We start from the raw sequence: 13,658 nt of genomic DNA, 5'->3' as shown, positions 1-13,658 counted from the left end.
GAAGGTTGATAGATGTGCTCTTCTGTCCCCTTGGCTGAGAATCCACATTGTTTTTAGCAGTACAGTAAAACCTCGTTAATTCGAAGTCGTTGGGACTCAAAAATCGGACTTCGAATTACGTGATTTCGAATTAACCGCCAATCCGCAATTCAGAAGTACCAACCCTTGCCGCGTTATAAAATATTCTAAGGCTCGTTACTGCATGCATTTAACCTTGATTCACAGTTTATACCTTTCAAATGCCATGAAAAAAGAACTATTTCCAAAATGTATCCAAGAAGGTTCATTTACAGTATTCAAATAATACACTCGGATATCTCACTGGTAAACATAACCTCACGCAACGAAAGAAAGAAAAAAAAAGCACGATTCAAAGACGAGGAGAAATCTATGCTCGCTCCCATGTGCAAGTGCTTTATTGATTGGATTACTATACTGTATGCATTTTAGATGCCTTGTATTTACACAGAAAGTATCCGATGCCCTTAAAATCGAACTTTCCTATGACTCTATCCTTGTACGATTTCCCGCCGTGGCACTTCTCTCGTACTTCAGAAATGTAAACACTTGCCGCATCACGAAGTATTCTAAGACCCACTAATACATGCAATCACCTCGATTCACAGTTTAAACCTTTCTAATGCCATGCAAAAAACTATTTCCGAAATGTATCGAACAAGGTGCATTTGCTATGTTCAAATAATGCACTTGGATAAATCGCTGACAAACATAACCTCGCGCAACGAAAGAAAAAAAAGTCGCACAATTCAAAGACGATGATAAATTATGCCGGTTCCCCTGTGCAAATGCATTATTTATTGGATTTCTTTACTGTTTGCATTTTTATTATACATGCTTTGTAATGGCATGGAAAGTGCTCGACGATCTTAAAAACATCGTGGCTTATCGAAGTTTCCTATGACGAGGGGATAAAGTATCTCGCTTCCATGTGCACTGCAACGTACTACTATGACCCCCATTTCTCACACTGTACGATTTCCCGGCTGGCAATTTCTCCTTTAAAACCATAAGACCGTTTGGGCTCGCATTAAAATAAAACAATGCAGTTTCACTGGCAATGTCAATGTTGTTCGGTGCCTACGAATTTATTATATTTGCCACGTTTTTTCGTCAACTGTCGGCATCGCCAGTGTTCGCGGATTCTGTTTTCCCGCACACTGCATGTTGCGTGATATTACGGCGTTCCTTAAAAGGTTGAACACAAAAGAATTTCGATTTCATTCAACTTAGCAATCATGAAGCGCACTGTAGACCCACCGAAGTGAGTGTAAGTGCAGAAAGCTACCCCTCCACGTTCCGGAACGCGCGTTGTATTATGACGCAGAGCGGATACATTTCGAGTTGAAATTACTCTGTAACATACTATTGTTTTAAAATGTAAAGGCAGTTTCGAATTAAAAGTCTGAATTTCGGTTATGGGGCCGACATTGTACTTCGAATTACGAATTATCCGTATTTCGAATTAAACAATTGAAATAACATGCAAAACTGTATCTCATGTTTCCGGGAACGAGAGCTTCTTCGAATTAGGCGGGATTTTGAATTAACCGATTTCGAATTATCGAGGTTCTACTGTATCTCTTTCCTCCTATCTCTTTTCTTGGTCATTCTTATCAGTTGCTAGTAAGCCAGTTAAAGAAGATCATACTGTTCGCCTGAGTTCTACCTTAACCCGCCATCACAGATACCACACAGGTCTATACATTGAGAACTGTTACGTGCTGGTGGAAGGCTGGTACGATGATAAAGTGTTTCATGTGGAGGGAATGGGCTTTCCTCCTCCCGAAGCTTCCAAGACTAGCAGGTTAGTGAAACACACACTCCTATCTGCATGAAAGTGATCTAATTGTACTTAAATCAGTTTTTTAAATGTTCCAGTTTATGACATTGTTTTTACCTATTCTTGGGAATGGTAACTTGAGATGCCCTCCTAATTAAGAATGATGAGAAATTTTGGGGTTGCAAGTTTTGACCTCTGATATTTATTTTGGATTTGTAACTACATGCTGTTCTCAGGTCTGGAAATGTCATATTATTATATTATTCACAAGATTTCTGACCTATGACATCTATAGGAAACCCACTCAGACGATTAATGTAATAAAACAGGACTCTTTTCACCCGAATTCTCATAAGAAAACTTTCTTTTACAGTTTGATACATAGAGCCTTAAATATTCCGCTATCCAAGTATAATTATAAGAAAGAGATTAATACATCTATTAAATAGCTCTAAAAATGGCTATAACAAAAGGTACGTGAATAATATCATCACCAAGGAGAAAAATAAACCTGCCACCACCTTAAAGAAAGATATTGCCGACAGTAAAAAGAAGTACATTACATTCACATGTAACAGCAACAAAATTTTTCAAGTCGCTAATATTTTCAAGAAACATAATCTTCAAGTTTCTTTGATTACCAATAATACCAATGCTAGATTACTCTACAGTACAAATGTCATTAATAATAATACATTTCCAAATTCGGAGGTCTATAGAATGAAATTTAATCAATGCCAGGCAGGGTATGTAGGTCAAACAGGCCAAAATTTTACTATCCGCTGCCGAGAACATGTCGGTGCAAAAAGATACAATAGATTCTTGGCGCTTAGTGAACACATGGGAGATTTCAATGACTCCTATACTTCCATTGAAGACGACGTGAACACAATGAAGATCTTACAGAAGGGAAAATTACTCAATATCTGGGAATATATCCACATTCACTTGGATCAAAGATTTAATGCAGCCCTCATTCTCAATGAAATTTAGGAGAAAGTCAGTGACTTAATTGATGAAATCATAAATTTTTATAATAGGTTCAATTTATTGCCATCACCATATTATACGCCGGTCTCATGTACGCATTCCATTCCTCACTCCCTTTGTTTGTTTTTTTTTTTTTGCTAGGGGCTTTACGTCGCACCGACACAGATAGGTCTTATGGCGACGATGGGATAGGAAAGGCCTAGGAGTTGGAAGGAAGCGGCCGTGGCCTTAATTAAGGTACAGCCCCAGCATTTGCCTGGTGTGAAAATGGGAAACCACGGAAAACCATTTTCAGGGCTGCCGATAGTGGGATTCGAACCTACTATCTCCCGGATGCAACCTCCCTTTGTTTGCATTCACCCTCCCCTCCTGCACTCCCCACTGCCAATAACATTGCTCACACTCACAAGGACGAACGTCTTACCAACTTAATGTCAACTTAGCCAGTGTACAGAAATTATATGGCACAAACACAGAGCTGTTGTGAATTTTATGTATTTTTTTCTATATTTTTATATACAAATTCTTCTTTTCCTAACTCTTGCTTCCCTAGTTTTAGTACATGACTGGACAGCAGTTGATTTCCATTCAATGGTCTGGCTGGCATTAAATCAATTTGATCTACATTCGTGAATTTGTAGCAATTTAGAAGTTTTTAATATTAAGTGAAACAACAATTTTACTGAATTAACTGAATTATTTTTGCATGAAACAAGTTTTAAGGACAGAAGAAACTTTTAATTACATCGTCATTTATTACTTAGAACTGTTCTGACTTCATTACAGTACATTAATGACTTCATCTGATGACGATTCAACAGGCACTTATTTTAATTTATAAGTACCGTATATCATGATTGTGAATTTTATTCATGTTTTGTAACTTTTAATATCTTCTTTTAAGTTAATTCTAGACAACTGAAGAGGGCCTAATGCAGCCAAAACATGTCCTGTTATTTTAAGATGATGCTTTTGCAATTTAGAATTGTAAATAAACTAACAGGTATTGACTAGGTTGATGGTGATTCGTCTGTTGGATGGAGACGTTAAGCTGTGAGCAGGCTATGTGCTGGCACAGGGTTTTATCCTCTCCCTTCTTTCCATCATATATCACATGATTCAGTTCTTCTCATTAACTCGTCTGATGAAGTTGATATCAGGAAGGGCATCTTGTCATAAAAGCATGCTATGAATATTCATTTAACTTCATACCCGACCCCACAGAGAAACTGGACAAGGGTTGGACGTACTTACATACGTGCATGCATACATACATAAAATACATGGTACTATGAAAGTATACATATGTACTTGAAATATTTTCTGTTATATGTCATTTTTATTTTCTTGTAATGTATGAGAAGTGTCTCTCATTCATTGCAAAATTAAATGTATCCTGTTTTCAAATTCCAGAGCATATTTTGGAAACGTGAATACATTTGGTGGACCCTCCGCAGCAAGTCTTAGGTCCTCCACAAAACTTATCAAGTATGAAAAAGAGAACGAAGATGAAATGATAGTGTTTCTCTCTGATGTTTGGCTGGATAACTTTAAGGTAGGTGCTGGTGCTCTGCAACCAATCATTATATGTGTCTTTGGACACATTATGAGATGCTCTGATTCATTGGAAAAGACTATTATGCTTGGGAAGGTGGAGGGATCTTGGAGACAAGGGCAGCCAGCATTGAGATGGATAGACTCCATCAAATCTAATGCGAACATATCACTGAAGGATCTGGTATGTGGTTGAAGACCGAATCATCTGAGGGCAGTCCATCCTTGCAGTCGCCAAGAGTTGAAGTTGACTTGATGGCACTTCGTCGTCATCATCATAATCATCATCATAGCCGCTTCATTGTTATGAAATCCATTCACTACTGCTTCACGATCGCTTCCTGTGGTAGTCCCATATTGACTAATGTGGTAGGTCTTTGAATGCTGCTTTGAATGATATTTCCTCATAGTGACGACAATTTTTTCACAATTAACATTGTGTTGCATTCTCAACCTCCAAAAAACAAATACAGTAAAATGTTACTGTAACGAATGCCGATATAACAAAATGTTCAGAAGTGCAAAATTAATTTTAGGTCCCCACCCTTTTCCCTGTGTTTATTAAAATATTTAATATTAACGAATTTTGAACTTTTACTTTAATTAAATAATATTTAGCCTTGTTTCTATATTTACTTTATTTTTTCAAAATATAATTTCAATTCATCCTATTTTAATTGCTGGGCATTTGGCAGAACTCATCCCTATGCACCTAATACTAGGCAGCACACACATAACAACACCTAGGCAAAACTAGCAGTTTACAAATATCAGGGGCAGGTAAGCAAACCACCATAGCAATTTTGATCAGGTTTTCTACCTAACAGAATGCATTTCTTAAAACAAATTTATACTTTATACTAGCTGATGTACCCGTGCTTCGCTACGGGATTCTCAGGTAGACTGACTTGGTGGTTTTCCTAACTGAATTCAACATAGGCCATTACAAAAACGTCAGTAGGAATGTAGCGATTGAAAGCAATGTTATCATATAAAATATTCGATCAAATGAAAAACCGCACACTTTCTCACTTTCAACAAACAGTACTACGATGCCGATCTAAGAGTCCAAAGTTCCAGAGAGGGAATAACCAGGTCGCAGACTTGCCGTGACTCCTCTGTCATTATTCCGTTAAATATGCACACTACTCATTCCAATCAGTGCCTCAGTGTAGGGATTGAATAGCTCGAATACTATGATGAACCAGTGTGTTACGTACCAGATATATCAGGAAATGTATGAACCAGAGGAATGGCATGCTAAAGAGGAAAGTTATCTTGCTCCCCAGCTACTTCCCGGCAATATACAGGCAGGCTGTTAGTCGGTACGACCAGGCGAGTTGCCCGTGTGGTTAGGGGCGCGCAGCTGTGAGCTTGCATCCGGGAGATAGTGGGTTCGATCCCCACTGCCGGCAACACTGAAGATGGTATTCCGTGGTTTCCTATTTTCACACCAGTCACACCAGGCTGTACCTTAAAGCCAAGGCCGCTTCCTTCACACCACTATTCATTTCATATCCCATCGTCGCCATAAGACCTACCTGTGTCGGTGCGATGTCAAACAAATTTAAAAAACCTCGGTACGCTGAAGTAATCCTATCTATCGGGGATGAGAGGAAACAGAAGAGAAAAAGCACATCACAACAAACAATGGTCAATGTAATGTTATTGTTGATAAAGTTTATGAGCTTTCTATATTGCAGGCCTTCACATTAGTTTTCTTTCGACTCTGTGATATTAGGTTATCCTACAAAATTATTTATATCGTAGACTGTAGTTCCTTATTCTCAGACTTTACATACCGATTTTCACTAAATTCTGTTTACCCATTTTCTCGTGACTCGGCGCTGATATGGACTTAGTAACAAAAATCCAAATTCATGAATATCTCTGATTATATGCGGTACGGTAACAATGTATAAGACATAAGTGATCGGAAATTTAATAACTTCTTACATAACTACTACTAACTTACGACATAACTAAAGTTATGTTAGTTATGTAGTATTTATCGATACGACCACTAATAACATAAATAACTTATTTGAGAATTACATTTCAGGCCTTCCCCTAAACTACCATTTCACTCAACGTGAATAAAATAATTTGTAGCCTAGATTGCAGTGGTTCATCTCCCGGCATTACATACCGATTTTCATTAAATTCTCTTCAGCCGTTTTCTATTGATGCGTGTACATACATACCTACAGACAGACAGACAGATATTGCGGAAAAGTAAGAAATGCATTTCCTTGTTACTGTGGACATGGCAGATACAGAAATATCATTCATTTCAAATTCTGAGCACTGTACAGGCAAAATACTTATTTTATATATAGATTACATTTCAGGCCTTCCCCTAAACTACCATTTCACTCAGTGCGAATAACATTATTGATAGCCTAGATTATAGCGACCTATTCCCCGACTTTGCATACCAATTTTCGTGAATATACGAGCACTAATAAAATAAATATTTAACAATTAAATTTTAGACCTTCCCCTAAACTACCATTTTTCTCAGCGTGTATAGCCTATATTGTAGCGAATTATTTCCCATCTTTGTCAAGTGATTTTCATTAAGACACGACCACTAATAACATAAATATTTGAGAATTAAATTTCAGGCCTTCCCCTAAACTACCATTTCACTCAGCGTGATTAAAATAATTTATAGCCTAGATTGTAGCGGTTCATCACCCGACTACATTCCGATTTTCATTGAATTCTCTTCAGCCGTTTTCTCGTGATGCGTGTACATACAGACAGACAGAAATTACGGAAAAGTAAAAAATTCATTTTCTTGTTACTGTGGACATGACCGATACAGAAATACCATTCTTTTCAAATTCTGGGCAATGTACAGACAAAACTCTTATTTTATATATATAGATATTCAGTTATCATTTTCCAGTTCCAGTTTCCTACAAGTACTCGCCACTTGCTCATGTCAAAGTATAGTCGCTGTTCCTCTGTCTTTTCCCACTTGACATTCCTCCTGCTGACCTCTGATTTCACTGTGTCGATTCCTTGGCCTCCCTACTGGCCTCTTCCATTTCACTTCTCTGTCAAAGATATATGTAGGATTAATTTCTTGTAAATAAAACACAAATTAAAGCCAATTTCCTGTGTAATATTGCCTTGGAGGGAGATTTTAATATTGACATATTGGAAGCAATGCAGATGTTCAGTGCTGCATGGAAATAACTGAAAAAAGAAGTCACTGCAAACTACTTTGGAAAGCTGAAGTGGTTTATGCAGAAGTCGGCATCACAGAAAGTGAAGTGTTGGATGATGCTGAAACAGAGGAAACCTGGAAGCGTTTGTGTGAAAAGTTGGATGTGCCAATAAGCATGAATCTTACAGACTACGTCAACTGGACTGTGATGTCTTAGTGCAAAAATAAATCACTAAGGATGAAATTGTGTTTGACATTATGAGTGGTAGAAATCCACATTATGATGAGGTAGTAAAGAAAGCCCGCCTGGTGGCCATGATCGTTAAGGCGCTGAAATCTAAATGGTCTGACATTGAGGTTAGCCAGTTCGAGTCCCGTTGGTCGAAAACATTTTCACCATCAGAATGTTGCCCGGCAAGGTAGGGGAGGTGGTGGTATACAATTTCTAATCACTAGATTGCATGCAAAAAGCCTGGATTAAATTTCAAACCTCTCCGCAGTGCTCATATGGAGTGAGGGCATATGACGCTGTTGATGGTGATTCGTCCATCGGATGGGGGATGGGAACGTTAGGTCATGAGCAGACCCCTTGGTGCTATTCGACAGGAGTAGGCTATGTGCCGGCACTGGGTTTCATCCTCTCCCTACTATCATATATCATGTCATTCATTTCGTCTCATTAACTCCTCTGATAAGATTGACGTCAGGAAGGGCATCCGTTCATAAAAAACCCGCCACGACATTCATCTCACCTCATACCCGACCCCGTAGGGAAACGGGACAAGGATTGGACAAATAACAGTAAAGGAAGATGTGTCTCAAATTGTTCGACTGAGTTTGACTCTTGTGCAGGCAACAAACATGGCATGCAGTCTTCAAGATTTTCTTCTGTCATGGAGTGATGTGCCAGAATCTATCCTCAATTTCTGTGTAGTGATTGGTGACTACCCTAGATGTTCTTTTGTGTCTGGGACTGTTCAGAAGAAAATCAGACTTTCAAAAACTGAAGTCCAGAACATGTGTACTGGAACAATGTAAAATTTGATATGCTGAAAATTTACAGAAATCTCTTGCTATTACTGCATATCATTACTTTGTGTACATATATCCTGATTTTCCTATCATCTAATAAATATTAACTTTTTAAAATCTATAAATCCATGTTGAAGTAATGTAGATCCTGCAACGGATATAGCAACAAGTTAATTCTTAAGAGTGGTGGTGGTGGTGATTATTGTTTAAAGAGGAAGTACAACTAGGCAACCATCCTCTATATAACACTAATCAGAGAGAAAAAAAAAGGGATTCGACACTTCGAAAAATGAAGGTATCGGCCAAAGGAAGACAAGGACCATGAAGAGCGTGAAAATGAAAGACTCCCTAGGCTTCCATACGTAATACCGTCAGGGTCGGAAAAGAACAAGAGTTGACCAAGGGAAGTCGGATAGGATAGATGAAAGTGAGGAGCCTGGTACGAGTAAGTTGAAGCAATGCCAGGACTCAGCGAAAGGCCCCGTGGTCGCCAACCCACGCTCCAAAAGTTCAAGAGTCCCTGGGGCCCCTTTTAGTCACCTCTTACAACAGGCGTGGGATACCGTGCGTGTTATTCTACCACCCCAACCCACAGGGGGATAATTCTTAAGAATTGAATTATTTCAGTATAATAAAATTTAATTATAACAAATTCAGTTCTTGAGTCCCCAAAATTTTGTTATACTGGTATTTTACTGTGACCAGGACCAAGATTGTACCTGGATTTAAGGGCTGGTTCAAGGTCCACTCAGCCTAGATGATTGCAATTGAGGAGTTGTCTGACAACGAGATGGCGACCCTGGTCTTGGAAGCGAAGATCAACACCTCATAATCTGCAGGCCTTCGGGCTGAGCAGTGGTTGCTTGGCAGGCCATGTCCCTTCAGGGCTGTTGCACCATGGGGTTTGGTTTTTTGGTATTTTACTTCCCATAAAAAGCTGAATTGAGACTGGAGCATTGTTTATCGCCGGTACTATCAAGTTGCGAGCCTCCGTGGCTCAGGCGGCAGCACGTCGGCCTCTCACTGCTGGGTTCCATGGTTCAAATCCTGGTCACTCCCTGTGAGATTTGTGCTGGAGAAAGCGGAGGCGGGACAGGTTTTTCTCTGGGTACTCCTGTTTTCCCTGTTATCTTTCATTCCAGCAACACTCTCTACTATCTTTTCATTTCATCTGTCAGTCATTAATCATTGCCGAAGAGGAGTGCGACAGGCCTCAGCAGCCGGCACAATTCCTATTGTAGCCACAAGATGGGGCTTCATTCATTCCATCCCTGACCTGGTCACTGACTGGAAAACATGTTGTAGATTTTCATTTTTACTACCATACTGCAACGGACACTGACTGGAGGCTTGCACTGCACACGTTTGTATTCGCTTGCTCATCTCTCTTCTTGAGTGTCCTACCATTGCTGAATAAATAATTCTCATAGTAATATTTGCACTTGTTTCCTCTTCACAGGTCGTGAGTAAACTGAGAACCTTGTTCCAAGGATACTCTGAATTTCCACCAGTTGCTTTTGTCCTGATGGGCAATTTCTTATCTGCAGAATATGGTGCTTTGAGGTCGCAGATGTTGAAGAGCAAGCTTTCTGCCCTCGGAGATATTATCTGTGAGTTTCCGGAACTCGCTCAGAAGAGCAAATTTATTTTCATTCCTGGACCAACTGATCCTGCTGCACCTAAGATTTTGCCAAGGTAAGAAATATATATATAGGATTTTGTTAATACATCATTAAGTGCTAGTCCCTTTCATCCTGCAGACCAAATAACTGGGGCAGATGTAGAATAAGATGCTGGTGTAAATGTCCAGATGTATATCTGTCAATAAATTAACAAAACTTAACCAGTCATTCGAGTACTGTTTGTGGGGTGGTATATTGTGAAAAAGTCATAGTTCTGCAGATATATTTATTTGTTATTATCCTTTGGCAAAGAAACAACTAAAGCATAAGTACTGAATAAAAAACTGTGGAAAATTATCTTCTTTTCAGGCCACCAATCCCAAAGACTATAACTGATGATTTTCAGAAAAAGGTTCCAACATCTATCTTTGCAACTAATCCATGTCGGATCCAGTATTGCACTCAAGAGATTGTTGTTATTCGTGAGGATTTGGTCACCAAAATGTGTCGTAACACAATTCATTTTCCTACGAGTGGGGAAATTGCAGAACATGTAAGTTTCTTCCCACATTACCTATAGTGTAACACAAAAGCTAAAGGTTTCCACCTATTCAATACTGTTTGTTGTAACCTTAAAAAAGTTACATACATCTGTTGAAAAGTAGTTTTGGTCTTACCAGAGACCATCATCCATCAAAATCAAAAGGCAAGACAATCAATCAATACTGATCTGCATTTAGGGCAGTCGCCCAGGTGGCAGATTCCCTATCTGTTGTTTTCCTAACCATTTCTTAAATGATTTCAATGACATTGGAAATTTATTGAACATCTCCCTTGGTAAGTTATTCCAATCCCTAACTCCCCTTCCTATAAATGAATATTTGCCACAATTTGTCCTCTTGTATTCCAACTTTATCTTCATATTGTGATCTTTCCTACTTTTAAAGATGCCACTCAAACTTATTCGTCTACTAATGTCATTCCACACCATTTCTTCACTGACAGCTCGGAACATACCACTCATGTCTCAAATATTATTACAATATTATAAGTCCACCTGTTCAATACAATACAATATGATCCACTATTTCATATGGTCAAAAAAATTTTATGCATAATACATAAAAGTCAAAGGTACATGTTTCACCCTCCTTACGGGCATCATCAGCCTATATCAATCTTAAAAATAATACAAATAGAGACATTCTAATCTTATAAATTATAGGTTAAAATGTTGAAAAATGATTTCGTAAAACATTATACAATAACATCTAAAACAACGATAATGCACCAAAGTATGTTAAAAGAGAGTGAATTAACAGTTTTGAAGATTAAAACGTGATTAAACATGAAATTTTGAGAGTTTAAAACTAAAATGGATCCATTTTTTTTAGCAACGCCTCTATAAGCAGTTCCATTTTCTTTTCAACTTTCAGATATCCCAACCATATACATTTTAACATGTTTATCACGTTCACACTTCCGTTTTAAATAACTGACAGTGATTTTACCATCTTGGATTCAACTTGGGAATTGAAGAAACATCCCCCTTTGATGATTGTGTTTACACTCGAAGCCATCACAGTCTTAATGATATTATTAAAAAATGGATCCATTTTAGTTTTAAACTCTTAAAATTTCATGTTTAATCACGTTTTAATCTTCAAAACTGTTAATTCACTCTCTTTTAACATACTTTGGTGCATTATCGTTGTTTTAGATGTTATTGTATAATGTTTTACGAAATCATTTTTCAACATTTTAACCTATAATTTATAAGATTAGAATGTCTCTATTTGTATTATTTTTAAGATTGATATAGGCTGATGATGCCCGTAAGGAGGGTGAAACATGTACCTTTGACTTTTATGTATTATGTATAAAATTTTTTTGACCATATGAAATAGTGGATCATATTGTATTGTATTGAACAGGTGGACTTATAATATTGTAATAATATTTGAGACATACGTCAACTTCAATACGGAACCAAATAATATTTGAGACATACGTCAACTTCAATACGGAACCAAAATGAGAATAGTTACTTGTAACATACCACTCAGTTGAGCAGCTCGTCTCCTTTCTCCTAGTTCTTCCCAGCCCAAACTTTGCACATTTTTGTAACGCTTCTCTTTTGTCGGAAATCACCCGGAACAAATCGAGCTGCTTTTCTTTGGATTTTCTTCAATTCTTGAATCAAGTAATCCTGGTGAGGGTCCCATACACTGAAACCATACTCTAGTCGGTGTCTTACCAGAGACTTATAAGCCCTCTCCTTTACATCCTTACTACAATCCCTAAACACCCTTTTAACCATGTGCAGAGATCTGTATCCTTTATTTACAATCCCATTTATGTGATTACCCCAATGAAGATCTTTCCTTATATTAACACCTAAATACTTACAATGATCCCCAAAAGGAACTTTCACCTCATCAACACAGCAATTAAAACTGAGAGGACTTCTCCTATTTGTGAAACTCACAACCTGACTTCTAACCCCGTTTATCAACATACCATTGCTTGCTGTCCATCTCACAACATTATCAAGGTCATTTTGCAGTTACTCACAATCTTGTAACTTATTTATTACTCTATTCAGAATAACATCATCTGCAAAAAGCCTTACCTCCGATTCCACTCCTTTACTCATATCATTTATATATATATATATATAAGAAAACATAAAGGTCCAATAATACTACCTTGAGGAATTCCCCTCTTAATTATTACAGGGTCAGATAAAGCTTTGCCTCCTGTAATTCTCTGAGATCTATTTTCTAGAAATATAGCAACCCATTCAGTCACTCTTTTGTCAAGTCCAATTGCACTCTTTTTTGCCAGTAGTCTCCCATGATCCACCCTATCAAATGCTTTAGACAGGTCAATGCGATACAGTCCATTTGACCTCAAGAATCCAAGATATCTGCTATATCTTGCTGGAATCCTACAAGTTGAGCTTCAGTGGAATAACATGAATATAGATAAAATTTTTGAAGCAAGCATGAAATTGAATGCAAGACAAGGAAAGACTTAAAAAACACTCATCACAGTCAGATGTCCTGTGCAAGCTCTCTGCTTTCCTCCAATTTGTAGACTGCACCTCACAGAAGACCAGGTAAAAGACTAAAATACCAGCACTTTAGGAATCTTCTAAAACGCAAGCTCAGCAGCACTTGAGGATTCTTCTAGAACTCAGCTCAGCTAAAACAAGTACTTGTACCAGTACTGCCCCAAAACAAGTTGAATTCTTTGGTGCTGAGCCTGCATCATCATGTTCAACCATGTATCAAGGCCCGACGTGGCTATACAAGGTGTGAATCGGCCACACAATGGGCTTTGCCAACAATTACCAACTTTGTGATTAACAATCAGGATCAAACAGATGTTAATCAGGTTCTCAGCAAGAGTCAGAATTCAGCAAGTACCGGTATTGAACTGACTTCTAGAAGATTCCTCAAGTGCTAGTATTTTAGTG

At 38.1% G+C, this 13,658-nt stretch overlaps 1 protein-coding gene across 1 annotated transcript in view; it reads left to right on the top strand.

The window, feature by feature from the left end:
• PolE2 (DNA polymerase epsilon subunit 2) overlaps positions 1–13,658 on the top strand; it is a 66,819-nt gene that overhangs the window by 43,188 nt on the left and 9,973 nt on the right. Inside the window, exons 5-8 of the mRNA XM_067158598.2 lie at positions 1,705–1,825; positions 4,205–4,346; positions 10,015–10,250; positions 10,547–10,730. Coding sequence (XP_067014699.2) covers positions 1,705–1,825; positions 4,205–4,346; positions 10,015–10,250; positions 10,547–10,730 — 683 coding nt within the window. The remainder of the gene's footprint in view (positions 1–1,704; positions 1,826–4,204; positions 4,347–10,014; positions 10,251–10,546; positions 10,731–13,658) is intronic.

This window comes from Anabrus simplex, chromosome X (genome assembly GCF_040414725.1).
Source record: "Anabrus simplex isolate iqAnaSimp1 chromosome X, ASM4041472v1, whole genome shotgun sequence".
NCBI classification, from domain to species: domain Eukaryota; kingdom Metazoa; phylum Arthropoda; class Insecta; order Orthoptera; family Tettigoniidae; genus Anabrus; species Anabrus simplex.
Note: the sequence above shows the minus strand (reverse complement) of the source record. Positions and strands in the feature narration are given on the sequence as shown.